General features: G+C 35.3%; 1 protein-coding gene across 2 annotated transcripts in view; it reads right to left on the reverse strand.

Annotated features, from left to right (window-relative positions):
- The window catches only part of rdgA (retinal degeneration A), a 160,252-nt gene that overhangs the window by 39,591 nt on the left and 108,617 nt on the right, over nt 1-12,044 (reverse strand). For both annotated transcript variants that reach the window (XM_085815936.1, XM_085815929.1), the window contains exons 18-20: nt 10,922-11,016; nt 8,099-8,214; nt 5,950-6,013 (exon numbers count right to left, since the gene is read on the reverse strand). In XM_085815936.1, the coding sequence (XP_085672062.1) occupies nt 5,950-6,013; nt 8,099-8,214; nt 10,922-11,016 (275 nt within the window). The remainder of the gene's footprint in view (nt 1-5,949; nt 6,014-8,098; nt 8,215-10,921; nt 11,017-12,044) is intronic.

The following is a 12,044-nucleotide window of genomic DNA, read 5'->3' on the forward strand; positions in this document are numbered from 1 at the left end:
ATGGAAGTCAGAAAAGACTCAATCGAAAATAGGGTTGGAGAAATTGAAGAAAGAGTATCTTCTGTCAAGGAACAAGTAGATAAGAGAATTTCTGCTGTTTCGAAAGAAGTTGACAACTAAAAGAAGTGTCTAACGACCGCATGGAGCAATATTGATGGCTTTAAATGTTTACAGATGCCTGCTCGTTCCTCTCTGAAGCTATCTATATATGATGGAAAGACTACTTGGCGAGTGTATAAGACCCAATTTTCTATACTGGAAGAAGCGAATGGATGGGATTCCCAAGCTAAGGCCTGTCATCTCGCTGCTTTTCTGAGAGCAGACGCTGCAGATATTCTTCAAACTCTTCCAGAAAACCAGAGACTAGACTTCGAAGCTCTATCCGGCCGGCGCGTTGGAGCTGCACTTTGGAGAGAAATGTTTAAAAGACTACAGTAGGCTTCAATTATTATCCCGTCAACAGAAGTCCACGGGAACAGTCCAGGAGCTCCCCAGAGATGTTAAAAGGCTGTAGCATCTCGCCTTCCCTGGGTGTCCGACAGAAACAAGGGAAATCCTGTCTCTTCAATACTTCATCGATGGCATCCGGGATCCTGAAACACAGACGTGATAGAGAATTTACGAATGGCGGATGTGAAACACTTAAAAAGCGCTTTAGTGTACGCCATGAAATTCGAGGCAGCCCAGCAAGCAACTCGTAGCAACCGCCACAAGTTAAAGCTGTTCAAGTCCAGGAGGCAGTGGATCAGGTCACCGTTCCTCTAGACGATTTAACCAGACAACTCAATGACTTGAGACGGAATAGTGGTAACAAGAAACCTACTCTAAAGTATTGGAAGTTTGGTGCTGAAGGCCATATACGACGACATTGCAGAACAGCCCAGGGCACAGAAAATAAAACAGATGATTTGAGGGTATGGAAAATAAGACCAGTCCCCAGCAACGACACGAGAATTAAATTAATGACCATATCGCAGAGAGAAATTTTAAGGATAATGAGAAGCCACATTTCAAAGCTCTTCAGATATCTGCAGTGAGCGGTATCAATAACGGACTCTTCATCATGGGATATATCAGTGGATATCCTTGCAATATGGTGATCGATACAGGAGCGAATGTTACCATCATTCGGAAAGATTTAGCGTTTACGTTTGGAAGTGCCGCCTACTATCACACGGCATATGTAGCAGACATTGCAGATCCTTTTATACTCAGATTGAACTTTCTAAAGAAATACAATATTTCCTTGTACTTTAAAAATAACGAACTGAATTCAGCCTCTGAAGACACAAATATCCATCATCAGAAGGGATCCTCACCTGGAAACTTCGAATTCTTGTCTAGAACACCCTGTTAAGAATGGTGCCGATATCATACTATGGTCGTAGAGAAACACGAGCTGTTGAGTACGGTCGCATGAGAAATTACCACATCAACATCAGCTGATAGAGCCCATGGAGTGATAATGAAGTCAGGAAAGACCAGCTGGAAGATTGCGACATAAGACCCATAATTGAAGTAATGGAGTCTTCAAACAGAAAACCTACTTGGCAGGACATTTTCTTCTATAGTCCTACGACACAACAATACTGGGCTCTATGGGACTCACTCCACAATCGAAACGCCGTTTTGTACCCGAAATTCCAATCGGAGGATGGAAAGGCTTTTCGATGGCAGCTGATACTTCCAAGATCCCGGATTCAAGATGTCCTTAAAGAGCTAAATAGCATCCCTACGAGAGGCTCTTTCGGAATAATGAAGACCTTGCAGGCAGTTCGTGAGCGCTTCTACTAGAATAATGTAAAGTATGACATGCAAAAGTGGTGCCGATCTTGCAATGACTGAGCAGGTCAGAAAGGACCGAAAAAACGCAGCCGAGGCAAGCTGCAACGTTACAATGTAGGAGCACAGTATGAACGTATCGCATTCGACATCTTGGGACCTCTGCCATTAACTGCTGATGGCAACATATACATCCTCGTTGTCATAGATTATTTCACCAAGTGGCCTGAAGCGTATTCTATACCTGATCAAGAGGCTGTTACAGTAGCAGAGGTTATGATACAACACGATACGACACTTTAAAGTGTCCGAGTACCTCCTCAGTTACATTCCGACCAAGAGAGAAATTTTACCTTGGGTATAAACAAAAAACTCTGCAAGCTATTCGGCATTGACAAAACCCAAATGACATCTTTACATCCCCAGTCAGACGGCATGGCAGAGAGATTTAATCGAATCATCCTTAAGAATCTCTGATTGGTGGTTTCCATAAGCCAACAGGATTGGGACAAGAAGTTACAACTGTTTTTACTGGCTTACCCCAGTGCTATCCACGAGACTACCGGTTACTCCCCATCTCAGATGCTCTTCAGTCGTGACCTTTGTCTGTCTTGTGATCCCTTGCTTGGTCACCCTCCGGATGCGCCTTCATCGCCTGAGGAATACAATCAAGATCGCCAGGCCAGATCTGAAGGATGCACAATTTTGCACGAGAGCGAGTTAATTTGGCGACGGGAAGATAAAGACCCTTTACGACACGAGAGCTACTGGGCATCGATTCAACGAAGGAGACAAAGTGGGGTTGTGGAATTCGAGTTGACGAAAAGGACTCTCTGAAACTACAGTCACCTTGGGATGCCCGTACAACATTCCTACACAGTCTGAATGACGTCGTGGTTCGGTTTCGTAAGTCATCGAAATCTAAGCCTAAAGTCGTTCATCACGACAGGTTAGCTCGTTACTATAGCCATAGTACGTAGTATATACACTCTCAGACGAAAAAAAAAAAACGACGCACCAAGATAGAGTTATCCGAATGGGAGGAAAATCGGTAGAAGTGATGTACATGTATAGAAAAACAAATGATTACATTTTGAAAAAAATTGGATGATTTATTGAAGTGATCGAGCTTCACAAAGTGAAACAGTAACGCGTGTATGTAACTCTGGCCCTTATGCAAGCAGTTATTCGGCTTGGCATCGATTGGATGTCCACCTGAAGGATATCGTGCCAAATTCTGTCTAACTGACGCCTTAGATCGTCAACATCCCGAGCTGGTTGGAGGGCCCTGCCCAAGATGCTCCAAATGCGCTCAATAGGAGAGAGATCTGGCGACCTTGCTGGCCAAAGTAATGTTCGGCAAACACTAAGGCAAGCAGTAGAAATATGTGCAGTGTGGGGGCGGGCATTATCTTGCTGAAATTTAAGCCCAGGGTGGCGTGACATGAAGGGCAACACAACGGGCCTTAGAACTTCGTCGACATACCGCTGTGCTGTAAGGTTGCGACGGATGACAACCAAAGGTGTCCTACTATGAAATTAAATGGCACCCCAGACCCTCACTCCTGGTTGTCGGCCTGTCTGTCAGAGGACAGTCAGGTTGGTATCACACCACTGTCCGGGGAGTCAGACTCGTCTTCGCTGGTCATCGGGGCTCAGTTCAAAGCGGGACTCATCACTGAAGTCTATTCTAGTTCAGTCAGTGACATTCCAGTGCGAATGAGCCTGAGACCACTGCAAACGGGCTTGACGTTGTACAGAAGTCAATGGTAGTCGGCGAAAGGGATGCCGTGGCCTCATTCCCCTTTCTGTGAGCCGTCTATGAATGGTCTTTGCGGTCACTGAAGCACTAGTTGTACGTACAATCGATGATAATGATGTATCTAGGGCTGTGAGTGCCGCTCTGACGATTGCTCGATCTTGACCTTCTGTCGTTTCTCTAGGCCTATCACTTCCTTCTTGACGCTGTGTTCGGCCATGGTTCACCCATTCCTACCAGAATCATCGAATAGTGGCATCGCTGCTGCTCAAATATCGAGCTATTCGCCGATAAGACCAACCGGCTTCTTTGAGCCGAACTGCGCAACCTCTCTCAATTTCTGACATCTGCGCATATCGTTCGCGCACCTGTATGCGAGGCATAGTTAATGTCTACCAGAGTACACGGAATGAAATTCGTGAAGAATTTATGACGTGGAATCGTAATTTCTGCTTTTAAATATCCTACCAGTTGCGCAGATCAGATGCGCTGTAGCGACAACCGTTCATTTATTGGCAGGCAAAATGTAAATTTTGCATTTTCCGTCGAAACTTGTATGCATATCAATTTGTGCCCAGTTTGCTTTATATCTTCTCGGTGCGTCGTTTTTTTTTTATATCTAAGAGTGTATAATGTAAATAGTATGAGATGATGGTCTTTTTTGTTTCTGTATTTGATAGTATTTGATTTGTCTTAAGTTACTTATTGTAATTATTGTTTATGTTGTTTGTTATTGTAATGTAATCTTCATTATTGCATTTTTCCTTAGTTGTAAGTTTGGCTTGCTTTTCACGGACTGTACTGCCCGGAACGTGCAGTCCTTGGGAAGGAGGCAGTGTTACGGATTTTGTATTTAGTTAGCTATTTTTAGTAGAATTATAATTAAAATTGTTTTATATCCCCGTGCAATGCAGCACGAGACATATTTTAAGAGAAAGCTACGCCGGAAATGTAAAAATACAGAAGCACACGCATTTAACATATAATAAATAAATATCTCGTAATACTCTTTTGCTTTTCAGAAATCTCGAGAAAACGGAAATTACCAGAACTTTCTCGTATCCGATTACAAAACTTTAAAATGTCGGAGGGAAACATCTCAGTTCAGTATTTACATAGTTGTTAATTGTATCGAATTCGTGGTGAGATCGGATTAGCTTTCTCTCCGCTTTGAATTGCGTTCTATTTAATGTTTTAATAGTTTAAAATACAACTACTGATTATATTGCGTGATATTGCGATATTATACTCATATGTTTGAGGAAAAATCCAGCGTTTTGTTATATTTCTTGTGATAAGAATAACTTATTATCTTTTTATCGAACTTGTGCATTAAATCTGTTACGAACCCGTAAGCACGCAACAATATTACTTGTAGAGTCTTTCAGAATTTTTCGATATCAGGAAACTGAAAAAACATCCTCAATTTTGTTCCCAAAATTTCGAACCCCAGACCTGCCGAAAACGCGTCCAGCGTGCGTCTAGTTACACCACGAAGTCAAGCGGAAAGCAGGGAGAAAGTACCTCAACTTTTTTTTTTAAATTTATAAAAACCTTTTAGTTCGAAGTAAATTCTGGTAATTCAAACACCGCAAATTTAACCGAATACAGGAATATTATTATATCTTCAAATCCAAGAAACGAATAAGAATTTCTTAACTTTGTTTCTGTTATCTCGATGTTCTTAAAACCCTCACGGTTTTGCTGGTCAGAAGGTTTATGACCTAAAATATTTTCGCTACGATTTTATGAAAGCGTATGTATGTGCATATTTAATATGTCCAATAAATTAAGACAATATATTAAAAGCATACAAATCCAGGTATAAAATAATAGAGGCATTTCGGCATTCAAGTAAAGAAAATACCTCTTTCTCTTGGCAGTCTGTGGAAATCTGAAGTTTCTTAGAGAAACGCTTTGCCGGCTGGAGGGTAGCAAATAGACTCTATGGATTTTCTAGTCGCAGCATAAATTGCCACTGAGCGATTGATTAAATTTAACCCGACCAAGCGGCTGACAGCCACCAACCCTCTTTTCTGAAAAATAGCCTCCTGAGACAGCCATGCATGTTGAAAGAGTATAAATATTCTTCGAAATGGGTCTTCTGGCGAAACACGATAACCAAGATAGATTTAAATGGTATTCCGAGAATTTAATGCAACTTTATCGAGAAAGTTCTTTCTAAGAATTGAAGCTGGACATAATTTATAACACTGAAAATTTATTACCACGAACTGCTTGCATGCTTCCAGTTAAACTATTGGAATAATTGTTAACTTAATAAAATAACGTAATTAATCGTATGCAGTTCGTTTAATAAATCATTATTATCTACTTATTTAATTCCTCTATAAAGGTTGAAAACAAATGAAGAGTAATTTTATTTTAAAAAACAGAAGTATACTTACAATCAAGAAACCACCATTCGGTTAATTTGTGGGTTATTGGATCCTGTTTTTCAGTTCCATTGTTCTGAAATAAAAGATTTTATAAAGAAATATTACACAAGCGTTGTTTTGTTTTTGGTGTGTATTCAATCCTTTAATATTTCGATATCTGCTATCTAGCTGATAGCAAATAATAAAAGCATCAGCATTGACTTTTATTGTTTACCTAAATATGAGTTTTTAGATCTTAGCTTTAAGACGCTGGGATAAAAATTAAAAGGATAACCACAGGTATAATTTTCTATTGTTTCTAAATATATGCAAGCCATATTTATATATGCTTCTAAGCCGAGTCATCAATAAAGATGCTACAAATGTCTTTTATTAATTACGTTAAGTAAATTCGGTGGCGTTTTTTAAAATCATTCATTTACATGGATAAACAACGAATAGTGAACACGTTAGAAGGAAAATTAAAGATCTTATTCAATGGTATGGCAGAAAGATCTCAACTTTTAAATTCGCCCTCCGCCTGAATAATTTAATCCTTGACAACTTAAAGCTCTGTAAAGGTACAAATAAAGTCAACACAACATTTGTTGGAAGACATGTTTTTCATCTTCACACATTAAAAACATTATAGATATTTTCAAAGTTAGATATTTTTACACTGCTGGATATCAAAATTTCTTCTCCGTAAGCGAAACATACAACTAACCCAAAACTACATGAAAGGTAAAAAATGCTGGGATATGGTAGATGATTAGCATTTGATGCCATTCGCACATTGCAAACAAGAATTAGGAACAGCATAACAAAGGAGGACTTAAATGCTGATTTTTCATGCTGCATGATTTCAATATATAATTCTGACACATAAGCACTTTTGATGAGTATTACTTAAAAATAAAACTTCTCAAATTTTTGCTCTAATCGTGAAGAAATACTCAAATTCTTCAGAACTGGATGATGTGTTATGAATTTCGCAGTTTAATGATTAGCATAAATTCAGCTAATCCCTTTAGTAAATAAATTTCTATAATAGGATTAGTTATGCATATAATCAGTCTATATAAAGATATGCATTTAATAGAATCTTAAGATTCCATTGAGGATTGCTAAATTCAATCGCTAATGCCTAGAGGCTTGTTTTGCGTTTTCGAGAGTTTAATTCAGGAAAAAACTTCACTGAAGGTGAAGTAAAGATCTTTTAGCTTAGAAATTTTTGATGCCACCATTAATTTTTAAATTTGCATGTAATTCAGTTTCATTTCCAAAATTTAACATTTGTTAATTTATGTGAAGAACATTTGAGAATACACCTAATAAAATGTTGATAAAGTAATAAACGATGATTATTAAAAATATACATATCATGATGCATTTATTCACACATAACTTATTAAAACTATAACTACATATTTTAAAGAATGACAAATTCTAATAAAATTGTTATAAGATACGTAAGAGAAGCGTTCCAGTCTTGAAATTATACAAAATTAAACTTTAGGTTCATATCTTTTTTATAAATATTCTATAGCATTTTTTATACATATTCTATTCATACTTTAAAAAGGACAAGTTCATATAATTTTCTTCGCTAATCATTGCTGGTTTCTTAATCATTCTTCCAAATTTTCTTTTGTTAAATTATCTAAACCATTTCTTCAGTTTGTTAATTAAGTCTTCTTGAATCTTTCCATGATTATTTTTAATGAATAAATTTTAATTTCTATCTATTTCTTTTAATGGTATTTGAAACATTTTTGCTTTCATTTTATAATTAATTTCTTTCGATTTTTCTTTAACCAAGAATATATTATTAAATTTTAACTAAGCAAAATCGCTTGATAAAATTTTTACCATGAAGAAAGGAGCAATCTCAGATTCCGCAAAAATATGTAGAGATTTTTAGAAAAAACTGTTGCAACCTTATTGAATGTTACGTAATTTTGAAGATAGTAATATGAGTTCATTAGTAATCAATCTGTTAAAACAAAACACATACATCGATCTAAAAGATACCACACGCTTTATGTAGATGCTAAAGATATAAAAAAGAGAATTTATAATGATTCCTTCAGACCCACTAGTTTGATATCATTATTTAAAAAATATATAAGTAAAAATTTTTAAAAGTCGTAAAGAAGTAATGAACACTGGCAATTACTTTCTCTTTTTCCTCTGAGCCTCCGTCATCCCTTTTTTTCAGAAGATTGTTGATTTGTTGTCGAATTTCTGACAGATCATCGTCATGGCTTATACTTATTTCGCCCAAAGAAAAAGCTAAAATAATAAACAGAAAAAATAATATCTCTAACAAAGAAGTAGAATTTAATTCTGATTGTAAATATTTCTTCTGTTTTATAATATGTGATGTTCATTATCTTTATGCTTCTCTATTTAACTAAATTTTTATGCAAAATGGACATGAGCATTGGTTTTCCCTCCTTTAACGTTCCTGTATTTTAAATTGTGTTCAAGATAATATTTTCTTATATATTTAAATGTCTAAATATAAATATTACTTTATACATAATATTTAGACATTTAAATATATAAGAAAATATTACATACTTTATATACTTTCTACTTTTCATATAAAATTTTGCTTTGATCTGCTTCTGGTCCAGATAGATGCATAACACGATTTTGATTTGTATACCCAAGCCTGTACAATGGTAAACGGATCTTATTTTCTTGCATTAACTATTACACTCTGACACTGTTATTTCGTTTTCTTATCTATGGTTTTATTGATATAAATTCATTAATTTCTATTCTTTCATTTGGGTTTTTATTTCAAATATATGAGCTCATAATTTCTAAATTTTAAGTAAATATTAATTTTGTATTGGGGATGAATCGCCCCTTTACTTTAGTATGGATTAACCGTATTTGCCGGCGTATAAGACGCACTTTTTTCCTTTGAAAATAGGTCTGAAAAATGGGGTGCGTCTTATACGTCGATACTCAATTTTTAATTACATTCCTTTTACAATTTTTAATTACATTAATTTCCTCTATTCTGAGTTATGCGATTTTTTTCTTGTTCCCTTGCGGAGTGTGAGAATATTACAGTTACGTAGAGTTTAGTAAATACGCCTGTACTGTCATCGACGATCACACCTGGGTTCGTTTAAACGTTCCAATTTTTGCGAACGACTTTTAAGTGTGTGAAATTGCTACTCTTCAATTTTCCTAAATTTGTTGGCAAAGGTATGGCTCAAAACAACGTCGGCATCGCTATAACATAGCATGCAAGCTGGTTGCAGTTTTTACATTTTGAGTTTACTCAGGAAGAAGGAAGAGGCCTAGCATTTCGCAAGTTTATGAATGGGTCTAAGCTTCATGAGATGCTGTGAAAGCAGAGACAGTGGTTAAATCGTTTAAGAAGTATGACATTAGTAATGCACTGGATGGTACAGAGAACAATTTGTTGTATGAGGACTCAGATGCTGATTTAAAAGAGGTGTTAAGTGACTCTTCATTTAGTTCTGGTGTTGAGTGTTTGGGTTTCGACGAAGAAGGTTAAAAGCTGTTCTTTCCCAGATAGATTGGGTATTTGCATAAAGTATTACTTTGTATTTATATTTATATTTAAAATACTGTAAATTCATTTTAATGATCAGTAATAAAGTTTTTTATCCTTCAAAAATGTGTCTAATAAAGGGGGTCTTCTTAATACGGCAAATACGGTAATTCGTATACCATCACCCGCTCTGTAGCAAAGGAACGCGAGTTTCGAAATAGCTTCTATAACAAGCCATGCAAAATTATTTATTTCTACTTTAAATTTTATAATAAGTGATTTTTGAAGTCTCAGGATCAAATGGCTTATTTAGCTGACTGAGACTTCAAAAATCAAAAAATAATTAATAAATAAGTCTACAGATAACATGAGGTCCGAGCCAGCTATCACGCTGACAATAAGCATTCGCATCTTTCATGGAAAAGGTCATTCCTCAGATTAGGCAAAGCATTGAAAGGATTTTTATTAAACCTCTTAATGGCCATATAATGGTCTTATAATGATTCTTTTAAAACTTTATTGCTCAACTAAATCATACGTAAATAGTAGTTTTCATATAATTTAATCGAACTTGTTTAAATAATGTCCCTTCATGAAAATGTTTGCCTCATAATTCTTTAAAAACTAGTTAACAATTTTCAGATGCAATATATCACATGAATAGCTCTTAAATGGATGCAGTAAAAGATGCTTTCTATGATTCTTCAAACAGTCAGACGAAGGGAAAGTTTGTGGAGGCTATTTCTGTTTTGGGTAGAATTAATTTTGTACTTTATTGTAACTTCTATGTATATTAAGAGTTTGACTGTCTAACTATTGGGCTTCTCAAGCATATAAATGAGCATCAGGTTAATAAACTTCACATTTCTTTAGCAGATTCTAAGTTTGCGAAACTTTCTCCTTTAAAATTAATGAAAACTCATCATTTCCACGAGCCCGTACCAGCCAATTGCTATGACAACAGCTATTTATCTCTCAAACGCGAAATCGAATGCAGTGCTCTCAAAGCATTCTGAGCACGTTTTCCGACGAAAATTGCCCTACGAACTTCTATCAGGCTTTTAAGTTTTATCCAAAGCTTAAGAAATAGAAGCTCATAAACGAAAATCTGTTAGTATAATAATAAAATAGTATAAATGAATTAAATATCGCTTTATATTACAGAGAAAATAGGGATAATTTATCTTTAGGTTTATTATTTTCTCTGTTTTAATTCAAAATGTTTCATACAAAGATATTAATTTGTGCATATAAATATCCTATTTTTATACTTATTAAAATTAATTAATATCATACTAGAGATTAATATTTGGCTATAATTAATTGCAAAGGGAACTGATTAAACGCGTTCTTTTAAGATCAGTAATGGCAGCACATTTGGTTTTGATGCTGTCTTTGTAATGCTCATGTAGAAAATAAAAATTAGCAGGTCATAAAATATTAATGTAGAATAATACTAACCTTTATCCTCTAATGCACCTTTGCGATGATGCTCAGTTTCATAGTGCTGTAGTAATATACTTTTTACAGGAAGACTATTTTTTTCGACGCTTTCCCTAAAATAAAAAATGCTTCATAATTTGAATATGAAAATCATTTTAAACAAATTGCAAAACCAATAGATGCTTAATTTTACTGTTAATTCTTCAGAATTTTAAACTGCTCTCCTTCTAAAAATTAAACCAAAAATAATTTAATGGTTATTTTGAAATGTAAAATAAATCGAGCTTTCGTTTTATTCCTTTTTAAGGTTTAATGATGATAAATGAAACACTCACATAGTTAGACTAAAAGGATTTCAAAGCTTTTGCTTTATTAAATTAAGTGTTTACTAGACGCAAGAGAATCACGCTGACGTGGAAAATAAAACAGGCAAATCGACAATCTTGTATTCGGCGTAGATTTTGTAAAATCCCAATCGATTTCGAGTGGGATTTTACATGCACACGATTCCTACTCGATTGGGATTTTACATGCACACGATTCCTACTCGATTGGGATTTTACAAAATCTATGCCAAATATAAGGTTGTCGATTTGCCTGTTTTATTTCCCACGTCAGCGTGTTTTTCTTGCGTCTTGAATTTTGCTACGAACCGACATTTTTGAGAAATTTCCTCCTGTTTGGATTAGGCAAAATATTTTGCTCCTGACGAAGGGGGGCCCATTTTGCCCTCGAAATCGATTGCGGTTTTACAAAAATCTACGCCGAATACAAGGTTGTCGTTGATTTTCCTGTTTTATTAACTGTTTACTATTTTTATATATATCATATGAAAATCCATTATGCTAATGGCTTGTAACTCCAGTTAATCTAAGCTAATTTAAATTGATATATTTCAAAATATTAATTAGAAAAGAAAGCAAATAATATAACAGAAACAAGACCACTATCTGCAACAAAACTGAAAGAACTTCAGCGCTTTATTAGAACATGTGTTTCGTTAAATTATTACACTTTTTTGCAAGAATAATAATATGAAGTTAAATTTAAGCAAACTTTTCTTATCATGTTTACAATAAAAGCATTACAGGGAAAAACTGGGCAAAAAATCATACATATTCGGTAATGTACACAAATATCA

Source organism: Stegodyphus dumicola, chromosome 1 (genome assembly GCF_044657685.1).
Source record: "Stegodyphus dumicola isolate Sdum_Otavi_A_Nest chromosome 1, ASM4465768v1".
In the NCBI taxonomy this organism is placed as follows: domain Eukaryota; kingdom Metazoa; phylum Arthropoda; class Arachnida; order Araneae; family Eresidae; genus Stegodyphus; species Stegodyphus dumicola.